The 15,606-nt window shown below is 35.0% G+C and overlaps 1 protein-coding gene across 1 annotated transcript; it reads right to left on the bottom strand.

The window, feature by feature from the left end:
- Positions 1 to 946: 946 nt before the first annotated feature.
- Positions 947 to 15,293, bottom strand: LOC121986046 (DNA-directed RNA polymerases IV and V subunit 2-like). Its single transcript, XM_042539819.1, has 8 exons — positions 14,990 to 15,293; positions 14,516 to 14,884; positions 11,748 to 11,954; positions 9,267 to 10,147; positions 7,781 to 8,072; positions 3,753 to 4,697; positions 2,696 to 2,967; positions 947 to 1,631 (listed from the first exon to the last, which is right to left on the bottom strand). The coding sequence occupies exons 2-8, from the start codon at positions 14,879 to 14,881 to the stop codon at positions 1,130 to 1,132; spliced, it is 3,465 nt and encodes a 1,154-aa protein (XP_042395753.1). The 5' UTR covers positions 14,882 to 14,884; positions 14,990 to 15,293; the 3' UTR covers positions 947 to 1,129.
- Positions 15,294 to 15,606: the final 313 nt, after the last annotated feature.

The following is a 15,606-nucleotide window of genomic DNA, read 5'->3' as shown; positions in this document are numbered from 1 at the left end:
AAACTACAATGAAACTTGCATCTCTCTATGCCAGCAATTGTTCCAAGGACGTGTGATGGAAACTACATATAAAGTTTTAATTTTCCATATGGAAACTACATTTAAGTTTCCCTACAATTAATATAAATTTTTGTTTAACACCACAAATATCACAGAAGCAAAATAACAGAAACAATACAAATGTCAAACAATCTACCGTAGGAAGCAGGACATATTTTTAACAAATTCATAGGTATGTTTAACAGAAATACACAGAAATGTTTAAAATACCAAACGATTTTGCTTCGGTAAGGTTGATGTATCAAATTCAAATATTGATTGAAATTATAAAAGTATAGCGAATACTTGAACAAATTATATCAAGTTTGAAGAATTTTAGGGCAACCTGAGATGATGTTGCGGTGGGGAGGAGAGTCACGAGTTGCAGCGAGAGATCTCGGCGCGGAGGGAGGCGTCGCGAGAGAGGGAGGCGTCGTGTCGCGACGAAGGAGCTGCTCGTCACGAGAGAGGGAGTCGTCACGACGAAGGTGGTGCTCGTCGCGAGAGAGGGAGGCGCCACGGCGAAGGAGGTGGTGCTCGTCACGAGAGAGGGAGGCGCCACAGAGAAGGAGTTGTAGCTCGACGAGAGAGGGAGGCGGCGAGAGTGAGGGAGGAGCTTCGGCGGAGAAGGGTGAGCAACGGGAAACCCTAGATCACGGGAGGAGACGAACGAGTTTTCTCTAAAGCCATTTTAACCCAACTTATTTGACGTAGGCATCCAGGTCAGCGACGCCGGACCGTTCCGCACCAAACATTCCGCAGGAGAGTATATATATATATATATATATATATATATATATATGCAGAGAATCTGCGCCAGGATTTTCAAGAAAAAAAACACTAAAATAACAAAGTACAATGTATCAACCCGAGGAATATTTACAATACAGCAAAATGAGATCAGTGGTAACACCCAATACTTAATGTCATTCTATTTATAGACATAGATTTGTCATTCTAGACAAAATGGATCATGAAACCTAACGAAGTTAAAAAAAAAACCTACATATTAGTTAGGTTTAGCCACATGTGATCTGGGTTACACAAATGCACATGATAAGACAAAGCCAGATCTAGAAGCAAAGCTTCATCAACATAACTCCGTCTCGAACTTGAGACAAATTCCCATACTAAAAAGCTCCATGTACAGAAGCTTGGCACCGTAAGGCACGTTGATTCGGACAATGTTCTCTCCGGATTGGCAAAAATTGCAATATGGACCACGGATCTTTTTGCCTCCCGGCACAGGCCGCAAGATAACATTGGCAGCACGGTGACATTTCTGGCAGATATGCATCTGAGAGAAGTCACTGAGCATAAACAACCGCTCATGAAGGTTGGCAGCTGCTCCATGGGCAAGCAAACAATCGCGCTCCATCTCTCCAAACTTTACTCCACCAAACCTCTTGCGGTCTGCTACAGGTTGCCTTGTCAGTGGGTGAACTGGTCCAGTATTCCTGAACTTTACCTTATCTTCAGCCATATGGATTAATCGCTGATAGAAAGTAGGACCCATGAAGATCATAGAGCTCATCATTTCACCAGTCCGACCATTTAGAACCCTTTCGGAACCCCATCTAGAGAAGCCAGACCTGAAATTTATCAGGGTGCCAAATTAAAGTTGGCTAGAATGAGGAATTTCTTTGCCATTAATAGAACAAACAATTTTATCGTTGGCAAGCAAAACTTTTAACTATATATACAATCATCCTCAACCTTAATATATGGTTGGAACCATCACTAATTTCTGGGCATATTTAGAGAAAAAAGAAAACTGTATTGCTTCTCACATCAACAGAGACATGATGAGATGAAAGATATCAAACCCGTGATGGACAGTGCAACTATTGAAAGTTCTATAAAATTTTATGAACTATATAGTACTCAGAAAGATTAACAAACTATTGGTGTTTTGCCACAATACATGGTAGAGAGAAAAAACAAAATATACCATCCGCTATATAGGAGGTCAACTATTGCAAGCCAAACTCAGGTATTTGCTTCTTTCCAACCAAAGTCATAATAAAGAACTAGAATCATCTTAATGCACTTTGGCATAAGCCTAAAATAAAATAATAATTTGTTTAATGCAGTCGTTTGATTCCAAAATGATCTCAGAAATCAGAAAAGTTAACTAATGGTGATAAATTGAACATATTGTAATTATCACTCTTTTGGAATCCAATGTCACCTAAAGGAATACACTCAATCAGTTATAAAACTGAAGTAAACCCAATCAATCAGCCTAATCGAAATAAGATGACAGATGGACTTGCGATTCAAGTAAATCCAACAACATATTGAGTATGAAGTATTTAAGAATAGTTTCTTTGAATCTAAAGGGTCAAATAAGTCAGTCTACAACGCCTAGTATTTCATATCATCAAAAAGTGACTTTTTTTTCCTCGTCAAACTAAACCAATTTTACTTAATTAGTATTATTTACCAAATACATGTTATGTGCAAGTCAAGATAGTGAATTGGAAAGGCGTAATATTCACTAAAAGACAACTAAGATGGTCTCCACATGTTGACTGTCAACAGGCTTCAGCTGAGATACATTAAATGAATCCCCAAAAGATATTCTTCCAGAGCAGTGTTAAACTTGGTAAAATACACACAGCGAGATCCTTAACTTCTTGAATGTGTTACCAACCTGTGCAACTGATCTGCAATGTCATCAACTGAAGCAGTTGAGAACGGTGTAGCATATCTTGTAGAATCTCTACATGCAATTCCTTTTCCCAATGCAGCTTCAAGAAGCTGACCAGGAGTCTGCCGAGTTGGAAAAGCATGAGGGTTTATGACAATGTCTGGAACTATGCCTTCACATGTGAAAGGAAAATTCTCTTGTGTTTCCAGGAAACCAACGACACCTTTCTGACCATGCATGCTAGAAAATTTGTCCCCTAAACAAGGTGATCGAACCTGCATACAAGAGAAAGCTGAATAAAGATCTTAAAGACAATCAATCCCCTACACAGGAAAACCAAATGGAAAAGGTATCAATCAAACAGAAAAAGTCTAAGAGAGACTAAAGTTGGATATCATTAACTGTAAGTAACTACAACTTGCCACAAAGCTGAAATATGTTGGATGAAAAAAATGGATGCAGCCTCGTCTTAGACTAAAAATGTTAAGTTTCATCTCATCAAGATTAACTTTTGTGGAGTATGCTATTGACTGCTCACTATTCAAATCCATAATTAACGTGTGGTTTGTAAACTATCTCAGAAGGTTTCATTTACAATCTACACAATGATCATATAAATATATGAATGTCTCTTTCTACATCAAGTTTTCAACTCAACAACATAATATCCTACTAATTATTTAAGATAGTTGATCCACATTTCTAGAATGTCAGAGAAAGCAATTGTTTGAGAAACACAGAAAAAAAATTTGTAAGTGCCATATTTTTTTATTTTTATCTAGCACTTGAAGGTAAGATTCTCAAGGGGTGAGGACATAAAATATTTAATGATAAATTCAGATGATACTAGATAAGATAGTATTAGCAAAAAAAAGAAAACAACAATCAATTCCAAAGTGAATAAACATAAAGCTAAAACAATACTATCTACAAATTGCTATTCATATTCAGAGATATTTTCACGAGATAGATCAATTTCCATGTAACTCTTTGGAAGGCCTTGCCATTTTATGGTTGATGTTAAAAACAGAAACATACGATGAGGAACTCAATAACAAACCTGTCTCAAAGTAACAACTGCAAAGTTCTTTCCTTCATCATTTGCAGCAAGCACTACTTTTTGGACCATCCCTTTTTCGGTATGTTTTAGCTTGATACTATGATCTTCTCCTGACTCTGACACCTTACCAATCACAATGTCACCACTTTGTAGGCTCGCACCAACATAGGGAAAACCATCATCATCTAGACTATCAACACGCCCTTTTTTACTATCAATTTTACCAAAATCTACTTTCTCCTTCAGCTTTAGACGTTTAGAAAGAACCTTATTTTCAACCTCAGCTTTGTAACTCCTGAAGTGTTCGGTACGGAACATTCCACGGTCGAGAGAAGACTTATTCATGACCAATGAATCCTCTTGATTGAACCCTTGGTGAACATTGACTGCGACAATAGCATTTTGACCATTGTAATATTCCGGTCTAGCAATGGTGTCTTTTCTGCCAACAGAAGAACTAGTGCTAAAAAGGCACTCAGATACTACTGTTCTAAAAAGAGGTTTCTGAGGATAATACAGTTGGTGAGAAAGAGTGTCGACTCTAATACTTGGATTTACTGTGGAGAAGCCAATTGCCTGATGAGAGTGCTTCTCAGCCTGATACAAAACTCTTCTAGCAAAGTTGTGGTTAGCAAAAGGAGTAATACTGCAACTTAAGCCTAATAAGAAGGATGGATCAAGCTCACAATGGGAGTACTTCAGAGAACTCCCTTCATTAGCTGCAAAAAAAGACTTGATTCCCCATGCAGTTTGGCAATCTTCCTCTTCCTCAACGCCGATGAGTTCTATGATTTCCTGCTCCATGAGATATGAAAACGAACAGGCTCCTCCTTTCAGTTCCCTAATTTTCTTTAAGTTTTTTACAATCAAAAGAGGTCTTAGAATTCTCCCGGCATCAGTAAATATACGGACTTCCTTTTGGTGTTTGTCTATTTTTATTTCAACCTGTGCAAAAGGAAGCATATCATGGGCAACATCCAAAAAAAATCTAATGGTCAAGTAAAGGAATCATATCTACAAAAACAAGATAAACACACAAGAAAAATAAGCTAAATTAGATCAAGGAGGAAAAAATGAAGAGAAAGAAAGGAATTTAAATTAAACATCTTAAAAACAAATAAATAAAAATAAATAAATAAATAAACAAAAGGAAGCCTCAACCTTGCAACATCCTTCACAACGTCCCAAGGCCATGGCTTCCTCAACGACCTCGTAGCATCCTCCGCGATGTCGCAAGGCCACGGCTAGCCCTGCGACCTTGCGAGGTTGTGCCAATGTCAATCTGCAAAGCGGAATAGAAAATTCCACTCGTGCCAATCAGTATGATATTTTATACCATAGTTAAAACTCCAAACGAATTAACTAATGTGTTTCCTATAAAGATACGATTACATTAAGAATCAACTCTAAATCTGTACCTTTTTACACTAGTCATGTATGAACTCACTAGACATATCTAAGACACGTTATTATGGTACATATAACATAGTATTTCAGTTGAAGAGATATATGAAAGAATAAATGCTAAACTCAAATCTTAGAGTGAAACACCGGAAATGAAAGCTTTTAAGTTTAGTAAAAATAGAATATATGAAATTTAAGTTTAGTAGTATTAGACGTAGCAAGGTAATTGTTAAACTAGGAGATGATGGGTTACCTATAGCAGAAAGCTTTAAATATTTAGAATCGTTTTTACAAAAGGATAGAGGGGTTGATAAAGATGTTTTATACAGAATATAATTCGATAAATGAAGGAGAGAGTTAGTTGTCCTTTATGATCATAAGGCACCTCTAAAGTTTAAAGGGAAGCATTATAAATTCGTGATTAGACTTACTATGTTATATGGAACTAAATGTTGAGCTATGAAGTGAATACACGAGCAAAAGATAATGGCAGTGATGAGGATGTTAAGGTAGATATGCGAATATACAAGGATGGATAGGATAAGAAATGAGAATATTAAAAAGTTGAGATTGCAAGGGAAACGCGAGATGCATTTAAGATGATACGGACATATACTTAAGCATCCAATAAATGCCCCATTGAATGTGAGATTATGACAAACACACACACTAATTGAAGAAGAGTGAAACCAAAAAAGACTTGTAAGTAGCGGTTGTTGATGATGTTCTAATCCATATGATGCATAGTATCCATAGATAGATCCCTTATATTTACATTTAGGTTCTTAATACTACCCTTCAAGTTAGCTCAAAAATATTATGAAAATCTAGCTTGCTATATATATATTTTGATTCTAAGACCTCTTAAGGACTTAGCAAAGTCATTGAAGATGACAACTGATATAACAATTTAATTGGATTGGACCTCTCTCTAACAAAATGCAATTGATCTAGATTTTTTGTCCCCTCATGAAACACTAGACTAGAAACATATGCATGGCAATTTAATTGTCATATTACACCTTTGTTAGATATTTAGGGGTATGTCCCAATCAATTATTTAGCTATTTGATTGAAATAAGTCCATGTATGGCTAAGAATAAAGCCCTATCCTCTACCTCTGCACTCAATTCAACTATCACACTATGCATCTTACTCTTTCAAGAATCCAAATTACCAATCAAACGGGCACAATCTCCGGTTTATCAGGTAGACATCAATGTACAACAGAATCTGAAGATGACCTCAATTTGATATAAGAACTTCCTGTGTAGTATTCTTCAGATACTGTAATTTGTAATTTTCAAAGTTATCTCTAAATAATCATGGCATAGAACCTCAAGAAATTGGTTAATTATGTCCACTACAAATAATATGTCAAAAATCTTAACTATGAGGTAGCTGTACCTATGGATGGCAATAGGTATCCTGTACTCAGTTATTCATACACAACTCGAACTCATCTAATGATGCAGTTTGAAGATTAAGAGTACCTGACCCTGTGAGTACGAGCAAATATATACAATTAAATCAAGCCCAAATCTACCTCAACCTGAATAAATAATTAAGCATAATAAGGTATATGAATCCGACTTAAACAAGTTAGGTACCCACAGATACCTAATTATTGTGTACACATTGTTGTGACTATCTATAATATTAAATAGTAAATACTAATCATAATTTTATCAAATAATATTAATAATGGAATATTATTAATAACTTTACAGTAATAACTGATATATTTTAATTCTATTATTTATTATACTACATTGTAGTTATTTATTGTTTCCTATTAATATATGCATTTATTATTATTAATGATCTAATACATATATCCATTTATAATATTGATCTATTATTATTTAATAGTTTAAAGTATGATTTCAACAAATAATGATTATCATATAATATTATTAACTTGATAATGATAATAATATGTAATTACTAATATTGTGATAATACATTATATATTACTAATCACGCTTATTAGGTCTAGCATTTATTATCTATAATATATGTTGTTGATTATGCATAATGTGCATCTTTATTATATTTAAAATAATTCATTATCAAATATATGAAACTATTGTTTATTTTTCTAACGAATTAGATTTCACTAATCTGGAATGGCTAATATTTGAGTTTTTCTTTACCATTTGACCCTGGTCACGATGCTGATTCTAATAATCATGGTTAAATTGTACGAACATAAATGAACAATGAAGCTAAAAAAGGGCAGCCCATTGCATGAAATTCCCGCCAATGTGGGTTCCAGACAAGGGTTGAACCACATTGAATTTATTATACACAATCTTATCTTACATTGTAAGAGGTTGTTTCCTTAACTTGAATTTGTAACAACAAGGTCCACAACTTTATCTTTGCGCCAAGACTCCCTTCTAAATATTGAGGCTCTCCGCTAGGAATAAATAGTGTCCCAATTAACACTAGGATTTGTTATCTTGTCGGGCAGGAACCACTTAACTACATAGCATATGTAAATGAAAAACAACTCAATTACCTCAATTTTGGAGCACATAACTCTCCTTACAAACCATCATGCAATAGAAACATATTACCTCCTAAATATTTCACTAAAAACATACAAAATAATAACTGACCTGGGGATCGATTTGTTTGCCACGACGCATACATCTGAGTCTATCAGCAATTGAGCTCATGTCTGAACAAACTCCAACCCAGTCACCATTCAGAAATACTTTACCCATATTTCTCATTGACTCTAGAGATACTTCATCCAGTTTTTTCATTCCACATTCCATCAAGTTATCAACACTAGGTTGCAATACTTTAGAGCTAACAACAGCTGTGACAGCTAAATTTTTTACAAGCCCACAGTTCTCCCCATCTGGTGTTGATAAAAAACACAATTTCCCCCAGTACGATGGATTTCTGCAAGTAGCATGTGAAAGGATTAAGCTTCAGATAATTTCAAATCAAAGGGAAATAACTCATGTCCGGATAGAGATGAAGTTCATAGTATCGGGGCTAGACAGCAAATTAAATAGAAAGCATGATATTGCTCTGTAACTTATGTGAGCATCTCAACCCCCAAAAAAACAAAAAAATGATATTGAAATAAGTGATGCACACAAGTAATTATCTGGAAACTGCTAAGAATATAGGTGTATACATTGTTTCTTTCATAAAAACTTTGAACTTTTGGGATTAGAAATGAGCCTATCAAAATTGACAGTGAAAAATTGCACATGCATCTAGAATAAGTTTCACCATTTTCTACAGGAAATTTTATTGCTACAATCCATACAAATGCAAATGACGGGGTACTTTCACACAACAAAATTGCAACACTGAAAACAGATTGGCATGTAATTATGCAGTATAATGTGTGTATGCGCACAAGCATCCAATAAATTGTTAGCACAGGCTTTTGTCTTTATCATCAAACAGGAGGGGCATGACAAACACCGTTCTAGCAAATCTAAGTTACAATTCATAACTACAGGTGAACAAAATCATCTAAAGCTAATTGGATGAAATGAATCACCAACCACTTCACATCCAAATATCTGATAATTTGTTTAGTAATCATGATCAAAATTAGTGATTCTTAGCAGAAACGTCCTGTAGTTTATAATGTATTTCCTGCTACAAAGAAAAAACTATGGTCAGTTTTGTCTTCAAAAGTACAAAATCCATTGCATGTACCTGAACATTGGGAAAATATCAAAATATTTATATTTCATATCAGCCAATTTCCTTTTCTTAAAGGTATGAACTGCATCGAGCATGTGAATACGAAGACAAGCTTTCCTTGCAAGATAACTTACAAAGAAATAATAAACAGACTGAGAATATATTATTATAGTTTTAAAAACTGTATATACTTGTCTTGCAGTGAACCATAGAAACAAACTAGTAAAAGGAAATAGCTCTTGTTTGGCCATGTAATCTTGCATTTTAATTCCTGTAGTTTATAAAGCATCTACAACTAAGCCTTCATCCCGCTAAGTGAGGTCGACTATATGATCCTCCTAAGCCATTAGGCTCAATCCCCTACTATATCCTCTTTGATTACTGTAATTTGTACAAGAAAAAAGAAACAAGCAAGAATAAAAGACTTACGGATATCTAGCATCACCAGCCTTCCCTGCATATAAAACCTGCTGACGTGTTTTTCTCATGTCAGAAATCATTTGAAGAGGATTGGTTCTTCTAAGGGTTGCCACTATGCCTGATGACCTCTCAGCCTTTTTGTATGGATGAGTCCATGCACCAGTTGTAAAAGCCCGATTAAGACCATTTGTAATTATAGATGCATCCCAATAACGCTCAATTAGTTGCAAACTATTATCTCCATTTAGATCCCTCTGCATAGTTTTAACCATTCGCCTCTCAGCATGTCTAACATGTGTCCTTAACTCCCTAGCCAGAAGTTCACCAGCTAAGTGCAACCTCTTGTTCCTAAAATCATCTTTGTTGTCACATTTTCTCTTACCAACAGAAGATAGTAAGAGACATTTAACCATATATCCTAAGAAAAGAGCTTTTGACCTATGCCCAGCGATATTTGGAAAGAGATACTTAGAAACATATTGATCAAAGGATTCAGTAGGAGGGAACTTTGCATTCTTAACTAGTGTATCTATGTGCTGGCAAGCCTTATCTATGCTACGGAAACCCTCAACTTGTTCTTCAGCATCCTTAATAGTTGCTAATATTATGTCAGTCATACCAGCCTCGCATCCTTCAAGATCAATCATTTCAAAAACATCTTTATCTGATAATGCACCAAGAGCAAAAAACATAACCCAGATAGGCATTGTGGCAAAGAAGAAGTAGAAGCTAATAAGTCTGCCTCCATTGAACCCTTCAACTTTGGGAGCTTCAACAAGTTTCACATATATTCTTTTTTGTTTGACTTCTGATAAATAAGAAACTGTTGGAGCAGGTTTATCTACCACCCAGAGTCTTGTCAAACATCTTTGTTCTTGTGCAATGAAAGTCTGCAAAAAGAAACATAAGTTAAAGAAATGTCAAGTTGTCTTAAGGAAACAGCGAAATGTAGCAATTTACATTATACAAAATGCATGTCGTTGAGTCATCCTAAAGATTTAGATGTCACCTATAAAACTAGATAAGCTTGGGAAAAAGTTTGACTGCAGATTGATCAGTCAAACTTGTAAGATCGTGCAAATTCTTAAATTTAGCAGAAAATTATGAAGAAATTTGAAGTGAAGAATCATACAAATTGAGCTACCAAATCCTCCAAAGCATGTAAGCCTACTAATATAATTAAACCACCCAGTGAGTGGGTTCTTGAGTTGTGGTGTCTGACACGAATTGTACATATGACATATTCTCAATGTACAAAGTCAGCATGAGCAAAACATCAATGTATAACTAGTGCTGACCAGTACAAGTATTGTGTGCAGTACAGTCCTCAAAATGTTAGATATGGGAAAGTGACTGGTAACAGCTAATAGCCATCTCTTTTGAATATTCTTCCTCATCTTTCAGTTCTATTCAAACCCACCTATTCTCTGTTAAGCTCCTTGGATCCCCAAACTCTCTTAGACCTTGTCAATTGGACCTTTATACTTATTTCAACTTTTGTTATAATAAAAAAAGGAAATAATTCCTAAAAATACAATTGGCATCTATTTGAGTGAAATTAGATGTTCAAATATGAAACAATGAACATATCAACCATGAAAAGTAATAAACGAAAGAATTTTTTCCTAAATCTCATCTTCATTTGTATAAAAGGTGAAATGAGAGTATAAACTTCAATATAAATGAAACTACTATTATATGGTATCATTTTATTGCTGATATAGGTTAATTGCACATATACTTAGATTATATATATAATGTAAACTATGTAACATTATCGAATATTAAATAAACAAAATTACTCCGGTTTATGTTTTAATATTAACTAAATATTAGGTAGAATTTTAGAATTCAATAAACAAACTATTTGATTATTAAAATTAGCATATTATTAATCGACCAAATAATCCATCACAATTTTCAACTCCATGAATACTAGTGCAATTTTGAAACCAAAAAAGTCTATTTCAAATTGTAGAAAAAGAGAATCTTTTTCACTTCTCATGTTTTCTAATTCAAAATAAAACTGGAAAATATATTCAAACCAAACACATTAAGCACTTAAATTAATATTTGTTGACTTTGATAATTAAAATTTTTGAACAATTAGCATAGTGATACTTAATCTAATGCAAACCTTGGTAGAAAGTATTTAGCAAAACAAGAGACTTTTGGATTCAGGTTCAGTCATAACATTTCAAGCACTATAATGAAGCTAGAGTGGTACTAATTAATAATAGTCGAATGTCAAATTGAGATGGACTACACTGGCTTCCATTCTATGTTCCATAGTATGGATAACATTTGATGAAGAGATACCAAGACATTATTCGAAAAAGAATAAATACAGCAATAGTTTCTTTTCACCAACATTAAATGATTAAAGTTATTTCCTGTACCACATCGGAAGAAAACAGTATTGATATCAAAATTAGAATATAAAAAATAAAATAGCATGAATAATAACTAGTAACAAATTTTAAATATTACCTTCTCCATCCCTTTAATTAAAAAGTAACCACCAGAATCAAAGATGCAATCACTTTTGTCAAGAGTCTTCAGCCAGCAAAGGTTTGAATTGACCATGACAGGTAACCTTCCTATGGTGATTTCCCTTTTTGTGTCACCCAATACCCTTTTCTGAATATATAGGTCATTGCCAGACTTGGCTTTGTCATTTTTCTCTTGCACATATGTCTAAAAAAAATGCAATTGAAAATCCTAATTATTTTTTAAATTGACAAAAACAATGCGAACAATATCAAGATTTTCAATTGAAAAAAAAAAACACTTCATAAATCTATAGAAAATAAATTAAAATAGTTGTTTTTATGCAAATAACGAAGAGTTACAAAGACTAAGTGCACATTTATAAGACGTAAACCAATAAAAATTTGCAGCACAACCATGTTATCCAAAAGTCATCATTTTCTAGCAAATTAGAAAATCATTTTTGTCACTTAGTAGCCCTCTTGAAGCTAGTGCCATTTACTATTGGACTGTGTTCTGTGGTCCAATTTCCCCAACCATTTCTTTCAATAACAGAATTCATTGACCCTTTTATGACCGGTAACTAACCTGATTTATTCTCTTAAATCATTTATGAAGGTTAGTCAGAGAAAATTATAGAGAGAATAAATTACTAAACTACCTTAATAACAACTTCACTAGGTACATGAGAACATGCACTAGTTGCCTGACAACTAAGCCACAACATGCCTATTTATCCTTGCTGCCTGGAGAAAATGATGTGTGATAACTCATTTATTATGAAGAGATTAAGATACCATCTAATTTGGACCTCACAACCTACAACTAGCTTCTCTTCCTCCTCAGTGATATATGATGTCCAGACACATGCTCATGGCTGTGCTGCTCACTCTCAGATAATGCTGCTATTTGAGTGGTGTTGCTCGCAGGCAAGCCAAAATAGTTCTTGTGTGCCACAAGCAACAATGTTCACCTTGATTGGCATCCATATTGTCAACTTCCACTTCTTCCAAACCCATGAATTGCAACTGGAGCACACAAAGGAGGAAGAAGAGCAGGAACTTTATTTCCAACAACAAAGTAAGAAGTTAAAAAGACAGATAAAACTGGTATTTTCTCTCTTTTCCTTCCTTCGAAGGAATATAAAGAAAATTCCCACTTTCTTTTCCACTTCTCAGCTAACTAGGTAAGCTAGCAACTTGGTTGATCTGATTGCAATACTGTCGACTGTGTCATAATTCATTTCCTTATTTTCAACATATATACTCTAAAAAAACAAAGTTGGACTAGCTCTAAATCATCCAGCAACAAACTGTTCGGTACAAATACTGAAATGGTTTCTTCAACAAGAATAGGGCAAAAGGAGAAGCCTTTTCAATGAGACATCAAAATGCAAAATAACTATCAGAAGGATGAACAAAATAATAGAAATGTTTTTCAAAGATGCAATTGCGAAGATGTCAATCAAAAAAGAGTTGGATGATTGATGAAATTTAGCTAATACATATAGTTCTATGTCATCTGGCACAGACTAAACATCCCATAACACTCACTGAAAAACATGCAAAACTCTCCGAGACAAACAAAATGAATGAAGCAAATTTATCATGGTGTCAAGGACATCTCATTCCACCCTCCTCAGTCAAGGTGATAGACATCCATGATGACTTGTGACTTCAATGAGACTAGGGCTTCTGCAATACCACGAGATGATGGCTTCCAAGTCACAAGACAATAGCTTCAGCAATGACAACTGTCCGTGAACACCACGAGGCTTGAAGTTGGTATGCAACTTCTCTACCACAGCTTCCTCCTCTCCTCTTCCGTAGGTTAGCACTCAGCATAGCCACCACCACAGCTGGCATATATTGTTCTGACTGAGGACCGAAACCCTAGCCTAGAACAGTCAAACTTTGGCTAATATATCTACTTGAAAATTGCCACATTGCAGCATACCATTTGGTAAACAGATACTGAAGGAAGCATGAGCAAGCACTACTTCATGGATCTATAACTAATTATTTCCTGTTTTGAAAGTAAATCATGCAATGTGAGATAACAATTGGCTTAAATCACCTAATGCTGAACTGGCACGGGATGGTGAATAGGTGTTTGTGCGTGCATCATGATGTTGGCATCGGACCAAGATTTGGAACCTTACATGTCATCTACCTCATCTTTCATAGTAAAATGAAAAATAAATCTAACATACATCACAATAGCTGACAGCTCAATGTGAAAGAAAAATGTCTCAGTAAGTCGGTGACACATCAAATTTTCACAAAGAAACTATTAGTTCCAAATTAGCATATGATAAAGCACAAAAATCTCATAGCTACACAATAGATTAAATGGGATTCATCAAACTATATTTTCTTACTATATGAAGAACAAAAGAGTTACAGTAGCATGCTGAAAGGAGAAATGTCATTACTATGGGACCCTGAAGCATCAGGGAAGCATCAAAAAATGTGATGGTGCATTATTAAACCATTAGTTTCTTATAAGTTATGATGTAGCATTTATTGACTCTTATCTTCTTAGAGTAAATGAAGATAATTTGAACTATCAATCAATGTTCTAGTAAAAATATCAGAATCGAATATGAAGGAAAGGATGTGATATAAGACATCCCAGCTTACAAAAACAAGATGAACAAAATCTCGATAAGAACTATTTGGTAGACTGTGAAGACTTCCGGTTGTGAAGAAGCTTGACAGTCAACAAAAATCCAGAGACCAGCCAACAAGAAAAGCAAACAGACTCACCTGAACTCTGACTTCAACTTTTAGCTGAGAAGAATATGTCATGTTCTGAAGGCGAGCATGTTTCGGTAGTAATTTCAGTGAGGTATCGTGCACATCGTTACTTTCAGGCCAAAACTCAGGCTTCTCAAGCCTGACATTACCGAAACTGATAGCCGCATGTCTCCAGCCTTCAGATCCCTTCTTGGATGGGTCATAGCCTGGTTCTACAACAACGTCTCCGAGAGTGTCAAACAGATCTTGGAGGCCATGTTCGATAAAATCGTCGTAGGAATTGATCTGATGGCTAAGAAGACCCCACTCTTTGAAGAAGGCCCTTGCGGCGTCTTTGCAGAATTTTTCCATCCACAAATCACTCTCCTTTTCCATTTCCTGCGACGGTAAAAGTAAATGAGCTAGAATGATGCACCAAGCAGCAGATAGATAAAAAAGGGTAGCAATGCGGCAATTTATTTGTCTCATGGGAGACGGCAATACCTTAAAGAACGACTCCGGAGAAGCAGAAATCTCGAAAAGGGTGGAAAGAGGAACCCTAGTTAGCGTGAGGGAAGCTATGAACGAAGTATCGAGAGTTTATGATGGCCCGAGTTTCAGATATCAAAACTGTGGTCGATTAGGCTCAGATTGATCAACAAGGATCGAAAACGGCAATCAATTAGAAGATGAAGAAAGCAGTCACATAATAGTTTCTCTCTCTTCTTCGGGGGTGCAGGCGAAGCAGCTCGCCGCCGGGAAGATGCCCTCAGAGTTGGGAATTGTCATATCGGTGCGCGATAGGGTTTCTAAGTACGGAAGGGTTTAGAGAATCCACATTAATTTTTTTATTATTATATTTAAAATATATGATAATCATATTTTACTACACACTATATCAATTACTTTAAAATTTTCATCATCCTTAATATTTTTATTATATTCTTCTATTTCTTCTATTTTTTTATTATTATATTTATAGAATGTGTAGGAGAAGAGAGATGAAAAAGATTGAGTAGATGGAGAGATATTAAAAAAATATATTATTTTTATTTTAAGGTAGTGGTTTCATTCCCTAAATTTAGATAATTACTATTCATCAAATCTAAATTTAGGAAATT

The sequence above is a fragment of the Zingiber officinale genome, chromosome 5B, assembly GCF_018446385.1.
Source record: "Zingiber officinale cultivar Zhangliang chromosome 5B, Zo_v1.1, whole genome shotgun sequence".
Taxonomy (NCBI): domain Eukaryota; kingdom Viridiplantae; phylum Streptophyta; class Magnoliopsida; order Zingiberales; family Zingiberaceae; genus Zingiber; species Zingiber officinale.
Note: the sequence above shows the minus strand (reverse complement) of the source record. Positions and strands in the feature narration are given on the sequence as shown.